The sequence below is a fragment of the Magnolia sinica genome, chromosome 16, assembly GCF_029962835.1.
Source record: "Magnolia sinica isolate HGM2019 chromosome 16, MsV1, whole genome shotgun sequence".
Lineage (NCBI taxonomy): Eukaryota > Viridiplantae > Streptophyta > Magnoliopsida > Magnoliales > Magnoliaceae > Magnolia > Magnolia sinica.
In genome coordinates, this window is record NC_080588.1 from 67047266 (window position 1) to 67060949 (window position 13684).

Sequence of the window (13684 nt, forward strand, 5' to 3'; positions counted from 1 at the left end):
CCCTACCACTGGGGCATTCATACAATCAGATGTCAGCCTACTCGCAATGGATGGACCCTCCAACGGTCTGGATTACCAAATCATGGGCTCCCACTCATCAGAAATGAAAACCCATTGATCAGGCGAAAATAGGCAGGCCTAATCATTCTAAAATGATGTTTTCATTTTGTACAGGCGGCCCATGGTTCAGTAAACGAAGCCATTAGATAAAAAAATTCGCCCTTTTAGGTTGTACAGTACACAGACTTCTCCGTGTTCTTTTTACAGGTGAGTTGAGCTTGAACCTGAGACCTCAACCTTGAAATTCACCCTGTTTACTGTCAATTTCCTGGCCACCAAGGGGCCAGGAATTTCCTTCCATGGGTCATTCAGCACGGTACAGATCGCTGATGAGCCCACAGCATGCAGTACAAACTTGGGCCGAGCATTGGATACTGAAGAATTTAAGACCCAGAAGGCGTTGTACACTGTACACTTGGAATTTCAGTTCAGACAAGATCTCATGGTTATAAGAAAATTCCTGGAGACTACCACCTCTTCCAATCTAGGGGAGCTCCGGTGCAGGGTCCACCTGTGGTGGGACACAACGGACCGGAGATCTGGAATACTGAACCCGGATGATCAGAAAGAAGGGAAAACTGTCTTATTGAGACAGTTTACGATGTCAGCCCCAAAATGTGGCAGATCTAAAATTTGAATGTGCCCCAAACTGGAAAAGGTGGGGGTGGGACTTTGCTGCATATTATGCTAGCGCATGAAAGGAAGAGGAACAGGAAAGAAGAGAAGACAACAGATCAATACCATAACTATATTTCCTCTCATTCAAAATCCCCAATAGCAAGAACAACAGGCTGCGGATTATGATCATGTGTGGGGCCGGAACGGATCCAGACCCTCAACATTAATAAGCAGAATATCAGCCATTTCCATCCAGTTTCCGCTCGACTTAATGATATCATCAGTCATATATGTACGGTACATGCATTTTGGGAAGACAACAAACCCGTGGCTCTCGAAGATTGAAGTTCTTATCAGGCTTCTTTCCTTGTTATCCTGCAAGTCAGATGAAAGACACTGTTAGACATGAAGCCTCTTGATTGGAAACTAATCCCTAAATTGAGCGTGGAATTGTGTGGAGCCTGTGGCTCGGTGATCTGAATCATTAATTCGATGGGCCCACTTTGGATGGGAGATACACCAGAAATGTTCAAGATTTGGAGATCGCAACCCTCCAATATAGCGGCCTACAGATAGATGGCTAAGACGAAACATTAAGTATGGAACAATGGTCCAAATTAGTGGATTTTCCAATCTGAGCACATTGGGCCCTCCAATATCAACAATTTGGATCAAATAATGGGTAAGCACATTTGCATCCTGCAGACCCCATAACCTTAAATGGTGTGGGATGAAGAGCTTTTTTTTTTTTTTTTCCTTTTTCTTTTTTACCTGAAACAGTAGATGCCCAATGCAGTCGTGAGTTCGTGGATGACAGACGTCGCGAAATGCATGTAGAGTGATACTGGTATCAGAGAAAAGATATGTGAGGAATAAGGAATAAATAAAAAACAATCTTCTGAAAGCCTATATAAGTCTTTTGAAGGTGGATTTTGGAAACAAAGAAAAACAAAAACCAAAGCGATAGCATGCAGCAAGGATCAGGCCAGCAACAGTTAGCCGTTGCAGGACTATACCCTCTCCGAGGTGCATATGGAGAGGTCTGTCAGTTCAGTGAGACTCATATAACCAAACATATGGGCAAAGGTACTTGTTGCTTTAAAAAAAAAACAAATCTTATACAAGAGACAAGCTTATAGAGTTATACTACAAATGCATAGCACGTAATAACTTAATCACGTTGCAGTGGGTGATCGCGCAAAATTAGGATTATGCCACAACCCCAACTTTGGCTGCCTATGCTCTCCACATCAGATTACGTGTGTCAAAATGTCACTTCCCAAGTTCTGCTTTTTTTCTTTTAAATAAAAAATAAAAACTCAGCAAAATTGTGATTAAACAGGGAAAACACCACTTTGACACATGCGAATCTGCCACGAAGGGCATGGGGCCCACCAATTTTGAGGGATCATATACCAAAACAGACCCTATAATAGAAAAAACTGCTTTACCTGTGAATGCACAGTACCCAAGAAGAACTAAAGTCTCATCAACCAATGGAATTCTGCCAAGGGAAAAAAAAAAGGGCACAAAAGGAGCTTGCATGTGACAAATGTGCTGAAGGCGTATGCAAGTTTCAGATCCAATAAATCTTTAAATCACCATCAAGAAAATTAAAAGTGTGGATACCCGTCATTGAGGCTGGCAGTGAGTGCATTTGCAATGGCAAGAGGAAGATACAGCAGTGACTGTTCAAAATGGTCAAGCAGTTAGAGATATGGATACTGCCCACACTTGGTAGGAACCATGCACGAAACAAGGGAAATAGTTTGCTTTATTAGAAAGAATAATGCTAGTACAATGTATAGACATTGTTCGAGAAATATGTACTAAAACATCCCTACAGTAAACATGGCACTTGTCTACAGCAATCAGGACAATTTATAATCATGGGAAACTGCATGGATGGACCATCTGGGTCAAATCGCAGGGAGATCAGACTGTCAACTGCCAATCAGTGTCCTGCTAAGGGGCCTGTTAACTCAAGAATGATCAGTGGGACACATTCAACAAGCAAGCTCGCAACAGTCTGATGGTCAGAGTTACTCGATAATTACAACTCGTGGTCTATGGCCCATCCACCTGGTGGCCCAACAGATCAATGGTCCTAATCACCATGTATTTGTCACATAGTGGGAACAAAACTTTCTTAAATATCTATAACGTGGGCATCATAATGGCATTTCTCCTATCACAAAAAAACATCATTAACTACTATACCAGCATTGTAAAATGAGTGGCAAAAACTACTGGAACAAGAGACCAGGACACAAAACCCACTAAAAACAGTATGGCGTACTTCACTGTAAAATATAATAAAATAAAATAAAAATTCAGAATTGTAGGGTCAGAGAAGCGTGCATACCAGACACATTCCAGTTTTCAAGCCCTTGGGTTCATCGCACAAGTGAGCAAGAATCATCCTTCCCTGCCAATACAGAGACTATCAATAACAGCATGCAAAGGTAATAGAACCACTACCAACCACTCCGTTGTGTAGAAGTAAATGCCATGAACAGTTTCCATTTTTACCAGGCAGAATATCCTTTTAAGGTATGCATAAAAAAATGCAAGCAACCAGGTACATGCACAGGATGGAAACTGAGAACTATGCATGAAACAGTACAATAGAGCAGCATTATTATATGCATATAACATTTTAGCCAGGCAAAAACAATATGTTGATTAGGCCCGGCCCAGTCAACCCTGACCGACCAGTTCAAAATCCAGGTCTGAACCAACCCCAGGCTTGCCTGTTGCCAGACCTAACTATAAGAGACCGTCTGTGAGTCTGTGGATATGTATTTCCATCACATTTTCATTTCAAAAAATTTGCTTTGTTCAAATTTCCGAAGTAAAAAAGAAAAAGAAAAAAGAAATATATTTACATTTCCATTTCCATCTTAGGAATGCCACTGGTCTCACTAAGATAGTCTGATCAAAATAGCAGGTTGCCCTAATCCTCATCTCCAATGATTTCTTTCTGTTTCTGAGAATGGTCTAAACAGATCAAATGGAAAAAATGTCTGCATAAGTCATGATTGCATCGCATCTTTGGACAGAAATATGAATGCTCCCAAGCATATCTTTTCCATTTCCATTTCCACATATTTTTCGGAAAAGTCATTTCCAAGAATTAATTTTTTCGATGGAATGTTTCAACGCATCCCTAATGGAAATATAACTAACATCTGTATCTAAACAAATTTTTGATTGATGCCAGATTTTACTATCAAAATTATTTTCTGAGTAATAACAAATTTTTACTCAATATCGAAAGCAAGTACAATATCCAATGAAGAGGAGATTAGATAGAGGAAGATATCGAGAGCACTTTGGTTGAAAGCAGGAGACTAGAATACTAAGTATTTCCATAGCATTGCTAGTGCCAGGGCATGCGGCAATAGATTTTCTAATTTGATAGTGGATGGATAGAGGACCTCGGACAAAGACAAGATATGCGGGGCTACTGTTCAGTTCTACAAGGATTTGTTATTTGTTGATTGGTGGAAAAGACTGCGGTTGGAGAATCTTGATTTTTCTCAGCTTTCAAGTGTGGATGCCTCCTTTTTAAAGGAACCTTTTCCCGAAGAGGAGGTGATAGAGGCTTTACAGTCCATGTGTGATGAGAAAGCCCTAGCCCAGATGGTTTTCTGGTGCTTTTTTCTCCAAAAGTTTTGGAAATGGACTTTGTTACGGAATTCCGGCACCACAACTGTATTTCTAACGAATTTGGGGCTTCCTTGATAGCATTGATACCTAAATTGGAAGTGACAAAACACCTCAATGACTTTTGGCCGGTCAGCCTCATAGGGGGGTTGTACAAAATTTTGGTTAAGTTGCTCGCGTCTTGCTTCTAGGGGGTTCTGTCCAAGGTTATTTCTGAAAATCAAGGAGCCTTTGTGGTCGGCAAACAGATCTTAGACAGTGCGTTGATAGCCCACAAGTGTATAGACAAAAGAGAAGCGGAATAATTTGCAAATTGGATATTGAAAAGGCGTACAACTATTTCGATTGGGAATTCCTTGATTACATGCTTAGGCAATTGGGATGCAGCAAAAGGTAGAGGGGGTGAATTTGGGCTTGTGTCCAGTCCACTACCTTCTCCATCTTGGTTAACGGGTCTCCAAAAGGTTTTTTTGAAGTGTCAAGTGGCCTAAGGCAAGGGGACCCTCCCTCCTTGAATTTGTTTGTGGTTATCAGGGATGCCCTCAATATGATGTTGTGGAAAGGGGAGGATGGTTAGGGGTCTACACTGAGTCAAGTTGGCCTCAGGTTGACTCAGCTCGGCCACTACCTGACCCCAGCTCGAACTCGGCTCGACTCGGTCCTCAAGCCTGACTGGCCAACTCGACTCGGTTCAATCAGCAGCTCAGGCCAGTTCGTGCCGAAATCGAGCCTCTGTGGCATTTTTCACAAACACATGTTGTGCACTTTCAATTTCTCACTGTATGTAAAACAGCAGCAACTGTTTACAAGTATTTCATCAAACACCTTGTAGGCAACATCAAAATCAAGAAAAAATGGTATTTATTTCATATACATACTTTCCTTGCGACTAGCCGACACTTCGTTGAGTCATTTCATCAAACACTTAGTGAGCAACATCAAATATCAAAGTAACCGAGTCACCGAACTAGTTTGATCTGAGTTTGATTTGAGTTGGGGTTCGATCCGAGTCGAGTCGAGCTCGGGCAAGCTCGAACTCAGTTCAAAATTTTTTTGAGCTCAAAAAATCAGCTTGACTCGGCTCGAACTCAGCTTCGAACCTGGTCGAATCGAGCTTTTTCGAGTTGAGTCAAGCGAGCTAACCGAGCTAACTCAGTTCGTGTACACCCCTAAGGATGGGGGGTCTTTTTAGTGGGTTTAGAGTGTTAGAGGATGGGATTCAAATCAGCCATCTCCAATATGCGGATGACACAATTATGCTTTGTGACGCAAATGAGAGTGTGGTGGATAATCTTCGAAAGATCCTAATTTGTTTTGAGGCAGTGTCAAGGCTGAAGATCGATGTTTCCAAGATAGGCATGCTAGGTATTCATCTTAGCGAGGCCGATTAAGTTAGCCTTGCGCTTACTTTCGATAGTAAGTTGGGGTCTTTTCCCTCCATGTACCTAGTGGTGCCTTTATGCATTGGGAAGCTAGTGAAACATCTTTAGAATAAGGTGGTCGAAAGAATAAAAAGGAACCTGGCTAGCTAGAGGTGTAGATATTTGTCTATGGTGGCCATCTTACCCTCATCCAATGTTCGAAATATCGATACTATCGGCCGATATTATCAGTATCGGGCCCTAGCGAGACGAAACTCCTCCGATAACCCCCGGAAGATACCGAAAATCCAAAACTTCAGATATCGGCCGATATTATTGTCGATATCGCACCTGGGAGAGCATCATTATCCAAAAAAAAAAAAAAACTTTCAACGGTAGATTTCAGTACCTGTAAAGAAGATCGCCCTGATCGGAAGCTGTGTTTGATGGGCCATTCAAATCGAAGCCTCTGATTTGGAGAGATTTGGCCGCGAAATCCGTCAAAATCGTCGAAATAATCGGCATTTGGGAAAGATTTTAGGGTTCCGGCGTCTGGAACCCTCTCTGCTTCGAAAAAAAGGGCCCCAAGCCCTTATTCAGAGGAGGCGGATGGATGGTGCATCGCACACCATCCAACTGTGTTGACGTCACCAAGTTATGTGGGTCCCATCATGAGGTATATATTATATCCAAACCGTTCGTCCATTTGGCGAGCTCCTCGTAAGGCTTTATCCAAAAAATAAGACAGATCCAAAGATCAAGTGGACCACACTTGAAAAAAGCAGCGGGATATTGAACGTCCACCATTGAAACCCTTTTGGGGTCGCAAAAGTTTTGGATCGTATGATATTTGTTTTTCCTATTCATCAAGGTCTTTGTGACCTCATGAACAGATTAGATGGAAAACTAACGTTATGGTGGACCCTACGAACGTTATAACGGTGAGAATCATTGTCCTCACTGCTATTTGTGGTGTGGTCCAATTGAGGTTTGGATGTCACTCATTTTTGGGTTCGTGATCTAAAATGATCTCTCTAAATGGATGAACGGTGTGGATATAATAAATACATTATTGGTGGGGCCATGTAACTCTGATCTCCTTTGAACTATTTGTACAACTCAGAGGTGCGCTCGTCTGGGCGCATGAAGTTCATGCGCTGGAAACTTAGGTGGGGTCCACCGTGATGTTTGTGAGAAATCCACTCCGTCCATCCGTTTTTTTAACACATTTTAAGACATAGGGCCAAAAATGAGTCGGATCCAAGACTCAAGTAGGCCTAAAACGTGAGGATTGAAGGTCCACAGTTGAAATATTCGTGGGGCCACAAGTTTTGAATCGGTCTAATATTTGGGTTTTCAATTCATCCCAGTAGTAATGACGTAATGAACGGTATGGATGGAATGTAAACATCACTGTCGACCCAGGAAGGTTTCAACTGTAGGAATTTCCCTACCCACCTTTTTCTTTAGCACGGCCCACTTGAGTCTTGGATCCTGCTCAATTTTTGCCTCGAGTCTTAAAATAAGCTCACAAAACTGATGGATGGAGTAGATTTCTCACAAACAACATGGTGTGCCCCACTCCTACGAAAGGATTTAGTAGGAAATCCGCATCCCATCTTCACACAACACATGCCCATACCTCGTGTGGTACACCAACCAATCCACACCCTCCATCCATTTTCATAAGTAATTTTAAGGCATGAGCCCAAAAAGGAGACGATGAAAGATCAAGTGTACCATACTACAAGAAAATGTGGTGGACATTGAAGCTTTTTATGGCCCACCGTAATGTTTATTTGCCATCCAATCTATCCATGAGGTTTGACAAACCTGGATGGAAAAACATAAATATTAGCTTTATCCAAAAAATTTATAGCCCCAAAATAGTTTAATAGTGATCATTCAATGAACACTATTTTGTGGGGTGTGGTCCACCTCAGATTTGGATCTGCCTTATTTTTTGGCCCATGCCCTAAAATGACATGTTAAAATGAATTCCAATTGATGTTTGGATGTGACTCATTTTCATACATATCTTTATACATTTATAAATGGTATGCATCATATTTAAATATATTTACCTTAGTTTAATCAAATAACGCATAACTTAGTACCTTATACAAAGGAAATTTATTATGTGCACTTTTTTTTTGATATTTTATGATTTAAAAGTGTGCATTAAGGTCTTTTTAAATAATCTCTGAAGTTTCATAAAAAATTCAACCATTTTGCTAATGTTTCCCCATGTTTCCCAAAAAGTGCAATAAAATATGCGATACAAACGATATATCCCATGCGATAACCGATACGTATCTGTATCCCAAGGGTGCGATACATTGTGCGATACCTATATTTCGAACACTGCCCTCATCAAGGCGGCTTTCTCTAATATGCCAATTTATTTCATGTCCCCCTTTAAATGTCGGTGCTGGAGCGCCTCAGAAAGTTGAGAAGGGACTTCTTTTGGAGAGGCAATGAGGATGCTAGAAAGTTTCATCTTCTCAAATGGGACGAGGTGTGCAAGCCTATCGAAAAGGGGGGAGCAGTTATCCGTGCTTTGGGCCGTATGAATTTAGCTCTTCTTGGCAAGTGGGTATGGAAGTTTGGGTGTGAGGAAGGCAGGTTGTGGAGGAATATTGTTGCTCCAAGTATGACATGCAGGCAAAGGAGTGGTTTGCTAGGCGCTTCTAGTATATGGAAGGTGATTGTGGCTAAAGAGCATTTCCTACATAAGGGGATTGATTTCTCGCTTGGACACGATCTTCGCATTTATTTCTGGGTTGATACTTAGTGCAGTGATATGGCTCTCCAAGATTTGTTTCCTTTTGTTTCCTAGACTCGCGGGTTTGGCTCTTGATTGTTTCATTTCAGTGGCATCTTGCTATACACCTTGTGGAGGAGCAATAGTTTGGAACCCTTTCATGCCGTAGAAATATCACCAAGGACGAGGTCGGTTTGCTAAGCTTTCTTTAAAAGGCTTGTCCCTCTCCTGGTGAAGGGGATTCGATGGTTTGGCTGCTCATAGTTCCAGTCGGCTCTCTGTTAAATCAGTTCTGAACTGATCAACGCCCTGCGGCCTCTTCCTAGCACCCTTTTCTGTTTCTTTGGTGTGGCATGTGCATAGCTCAAGGTGCTTCTCCATTCGCTCCTTCTATAGGATGTTCCAAGATCCGTCTAAAGCACGTCAACTTGCTGAACTATATAGGACAAGGCTGAGTAAGTGTATAATTTTGTCTTGTTGGGCTTTCTAATAAAAAAAATTTTGTTACTAATAAAAAAATTTGTTACCTCTCAAAGATAAAAATAAAAAGTTAAAAAACACAGATACATTAATTCCTCACTTCTGCATCAATACAAGATTTTGAAGCAGGGTATTAAAAACTAAACAACCATATTGTGATATGACCTCACCATAAAGCACGTCAACTTGCTGAACTATATAGGACAAGGCTGAGTAAGTGTATTATTTTGTTAAAAGGATTAACCCAATCTCGGGCTGTTTCATAACGCTCTAACCAGAGAATTTGGATCAAAATAACAATTTCAAGACTTTAAGCAATTATGAGTTAGTTATGCAGTTCTGAGCAAGAATGGGATTAAATGTTTGATGCTTGATAGTGTGCTTATGAGCTTAGATGGAAAAAGATCTTCAAATTGAATATAATTTCCAACTTTTTTCCGTTAGACTTCAAGGATTTGAAACCCTGAAATGGTGCATCATCACCATATTTCTTAACATTGTAAAGTAACCTTAAAAACGCGCCATTGAGCATCAAACATCCAATCCTGAAAGCCCTACCAAGTTATGATACTTCAAAGCCTGCATGTTAATGTCAAACATAAATCCCTGTGAGACCAGCCTCACCACCCCACCAAACAGCCTGGAATGGGGTCAATCAGTAACTTCCAGGTTAAAAACTCAGTGTTACAGAGTTACTTAAAACCTAAACAAGTACACAATTTGGAATTGTATCCCAACTGATATGATTCACTCTAAATTTTAAATAACCAGTTCATCTAATGTTCAGGGTTTTGTTTGTGTTTTACAGATTAGGACTCCTGTCAAGTCTTCCTGTTAATTAAGGTCCTGCACTGCACTTTTGACTTTTGTACAACCCACAACATAAGTGAAAACCTTCCAATTTCTTTGACTTCTTTTCTAACAGTATCTTCTGATCTTTGTATTGTAAAACCGATTGGTCTGGCCTACTTAGGATTAGCATGAAACAATTGGAAGGTTTTCAATTAAAAGATGCAGTTTTAAAACAGTCAATGACCTGCTTGCTGAAATTTAACTCATCCGGGAAGATGTTAGCTTTGCAAGTTGTAGCTCAAATGCAGAGGAAAATCATCAATTAACAGCAATTCACTGAAATTTCCAAAGATGTTTCTCTTTGATGGATCAAAATACATCAAATATTTACTGTCGGTAAACTGAGGTTGAATTTTCAAAAAGCATTTAATGTGGAAAGCCAATGGCCTGATTTGTGAAGGAATCCCAAATCAGTAACAATCAAGGGACTAGAAATGGTCCAGGTTCTGACAGCCACTAGTCTGCCGACTGCTTAGGCGCCAGTTCCCACAAGTGTGCCATCTTCGATTATCAATGTGGAAAAAAGACGTCCAATGCTCAAGAGCTCTTAAGAAAAATTTCATAAACTTCAGGCCATCCAATGAACTGTTTAACTTCAATAATTATGTACAAAAATGATAGATCATGATTGGGTAAAGCATATGGGAAGCATAGGTATCTCACCACAAGGAATCCAAATGCAAATCCAGTTCCAACTATAAGCAAATGTGGCTGAGTCCCCATGATATCAGATGGTGACAAGAAAGACCTAAGCAAAGATTCACAATGTCAAGAGGCATATATCATCCACTTCCAATCCTAAGGAATAAACTAAGCATAAAAAAATTGCAGATCCATACCATATGAGAACTCCACCCACGAGCACAAGGAAAGGGTAAAGCTGAGAAAAACAAACGAGTTAGGAATCAATTAAGGAAAATAACGGGCTCATATTACACAAAAAGTATATTACCATTGCTAATGCCAGCAACATGCTTCCTTTTCTTGCTTGAACAACTTGATAGACATTGTAAATGCTGCACAAGAGCATTTGAAGTAATGAAAAATTAAACTACGATGGTCCCTACAGGTCTTCTGAAAAGCCATTCATTCACAGTTATTTATTTTCTCCAAGCCTAAATCATGAGACAAAGTGAACTGCATGCATTTGAGGCTGTTGTTTGCAGTTTGGTGCCCTTCTCCTTTCATTTCTAGCATGGATGAAGAAAAATCTTTATCAATGTGGAACTTCTGGTCCCAGAACAGAAGGACCTGATTTTTGCATGTATTACTTCTTGTTTTTTTTAAATTATTGTTATTATTATTTTGAGAGAGATTTGCACGTATCACTTATGGACTCTTTTATTTGAAACCATGGTCCAAGATACATGTATCAATTTACTTGAACATTATTGATTTATCGTATTCATATAGCAATAACAATGGATCAATAGTCGAACAGATTTTATCATTTTCAATCAAATGCATTTTTTTATAATACCAACTTTGGATAGCTCTTAACCGAGAGCACATATGTGGCAGAAGGTCCAGATGGATGAAAACATCATCTTGATTAAATTTAACATAGTTCACCCATGTGGTGCATGTTATAGACACCTTTTTTTTTCATTATCATTTGAATAAGAGAAGCTACTTACTTGTATCCAACAGTAGGCAAAACACCAGCCAAAACCATTACAAATAACACGACTCCGTACAATGGGATTTCTGTCAGAAAACAACAAAACCATAGTGAAAGTTCTGAGAGAAAAACTAGACAAACCATGAAAAGGAAAACTCAATATCCACAGCAAGATAAAAACATTAAGGTAACATAGTCATACCAAAATTAGAAATAGCCATGACCAAGATACAAAGAATGAAGTGATGTCACCATCAAACCATCTTGAAGGGTTTAACATTAGATGGATAAAACACTAACCATCAGGGACAAAATCATACAAAATACTCCAAATTGGATCAGGTATGCTTCATATGGATTGGTAACTTAATAAAGGCTCAATAATAGACCCAACACTTCAGAGCAAAGCACATAACACGAGAGAGGTAATCTAAAGTTGGATATATAATGTAAGATTTATTTTTTTTTGAAAGGTAACTTAAATTTATTAAAATAAAGGGAAAAAGAAGACAGCCAAACAGCCAAGGCTCCCAAAACAGAACAAGAGTGCGCCCGCCTGCCTGCCTGCCCGCGCGCGCACACCCAATATGGTTTTGTTGATGTCCAAGTCATCAAACTATGGTATCCAGTCCCCACTTATGTCCTGAGCTAGGTCCCACTCCTTTAAAGGGATGCCATTTGCGAAGTTGAATACATGCTAGACCAACATTTTAAATAGTGGCACCCAGAGTTCCTCTCCCACATCCTGATAGTGGTTGTAGTACTGATAGTATCAGCTAATACTACCGATATCGCACAATGCCAATACGAAATTGAGTTGTAAATTATAATAGGAAAACTCCCCAATATCGGTTGATATACAGCAATGTATTTGACAATACATCGATACATTTCGATATTCTGAAAATACCATTGATGTAACTTCCCCAATATCATCGATACGCAAAAGGTATTTCGAGCAATCCTTTTCATTTGTTTGGAGAGAAGGAGATTTAGGTAGAGAAATCGAGATTGAAGCATGTGGTGCCAAAACCCCTAATTTAAATTATTTCATCTTGTTAAATTAATTGAAATCTGTGGGATGAAGTAAGTAATCCATGATTTTGTATCTTTTGTATGCTCAATCATGGATTTAAGCCTCCGATTTTCGAATTTGGGTAAAATATGAGAATTTGGAGAAAATCCTTAATTTTCTCGATTTCACCCATTTAACTTGCACTTGAGCATGGAAAAGTCATGTCAAAGTTCTTCGAGGCTCATCTATAGATTAACAAAACTTTTTAGAATTTTTGAAAAAATTAACTAAAAAATATAGAAAAATAAACAAAAGTAATATTTTTGAAAAAAAAAAAAAAAACATTGACCAGATGTTATTTATGCCTTATATTTATGTATTTATGAGTATATGCTAATCATAACATTAGCCACACTCATTTATTTTCAAAAATAATGTTTTAAATTAAAGAAAATAAAAAATTAAATAATTAAATGCACTACACATTATAGGACAAATTTGGCTTTTGAATGTATTAGTGTGTTTTCATACATGTCTTCTATGATTTAAATTATATGAACTGATTTTGAATATAGTTGCATCACTACTGTCAGACAATGCATAGTTTATGACCCTATATAAAGGAAACTTATCATGTGTACTTGTGTTTTTATGATTTTTTGAGTTCTATGTATTAATGTCTTTTTTAACATTCTCTGAAGTTTCATTGAAAAGTTTGACCTTTCCCGATGTTTTACGTGATACATGCGATGTTTCCATTTTCTCGTGTGATACCCAATATGTTCCCATATCCCAAGGGTGCAATATATGCATCGATATTGATACTAAAAACATTGCATCTTGGAAGACTCTTCCCAAGGGCTCGCGGAAGATAAACTTTGATGGGAGTTCTTGAGGAAACCCAAGTCCAGCCAGAGTTGGGGGGGATTTTATGTGACAAACAGTAATGTCTTCGATGAATTGTTGGAGCCAGTAGGTTCAAAGATTCAAATTTCAGCAAACATTTGGCTGTGCTGCAAGCCTGTAAGCTTGTACTTCAGTTTATTTCAGGTCCTACCATCATTGCAGGTGACTTGAGAAACGCTATAACATGGAGAATCACAGACGCTATTGATAAGGTTCATGATGTGTGCATTGGTAGGGAGTTTTCCTTCTCACTGCTGCCTAGTTAAGCTAATGCGGATGCAGATTGCTTTACAAAGGGTGGGCCTCGAAAAGATGTGTTGATTATTGTGGATGATTAT

At 39.4% G+C, this 13684-nt stretch overlaps 1 protein-coding gene across 2 annotated transcripts in view; it reads right to left on the minus strand.

The window, feature by feature from the left end:
- Positions 1-796: 796 nt before the first annotated feature.
- The window catches only part of LOC131229750 (choline/ethanolaminephosphotransferase 1-like), a 30149-nt gene continuing 17261 nt past the window's right edge, over positions 797-13684 (minus strand). For both annotated transcript variants that reach the window (XM_058225762.1, XM_058225761.1), the window contains 9 exons: positions 11442-11511; positions 10757-10820; positions 10644-10684; positions 10468-10552; positions 3044-3106; positions 2308-2366; positions 2130-2182; positions 1450-1522; positions 797-1053 (listed from right to left, as the gene is read on the minus strand). In XM_058225762.1, coding sequence (XP_058081745.1) covers positions 1032-1053; positions 1450-1522; positions 2130-2182; positions 2308-2366; positions 3044-3106; positions 10468-10552; positions 10644-10684; positions 10757-10820; positions 11442-11511 — 530 coding nt within the window. In that variant the 3' untranslated portion in view covers positions 797-1031. The remainder of the gene's footprint in view (positions 1054-1449; positions 1523-2129; positions 2183-2307; positions 2367-3043; positions 3107-10467; positions 10553-10643; positions 10685-10756; positions 10821-11441; positions 11512-13684) is intronic.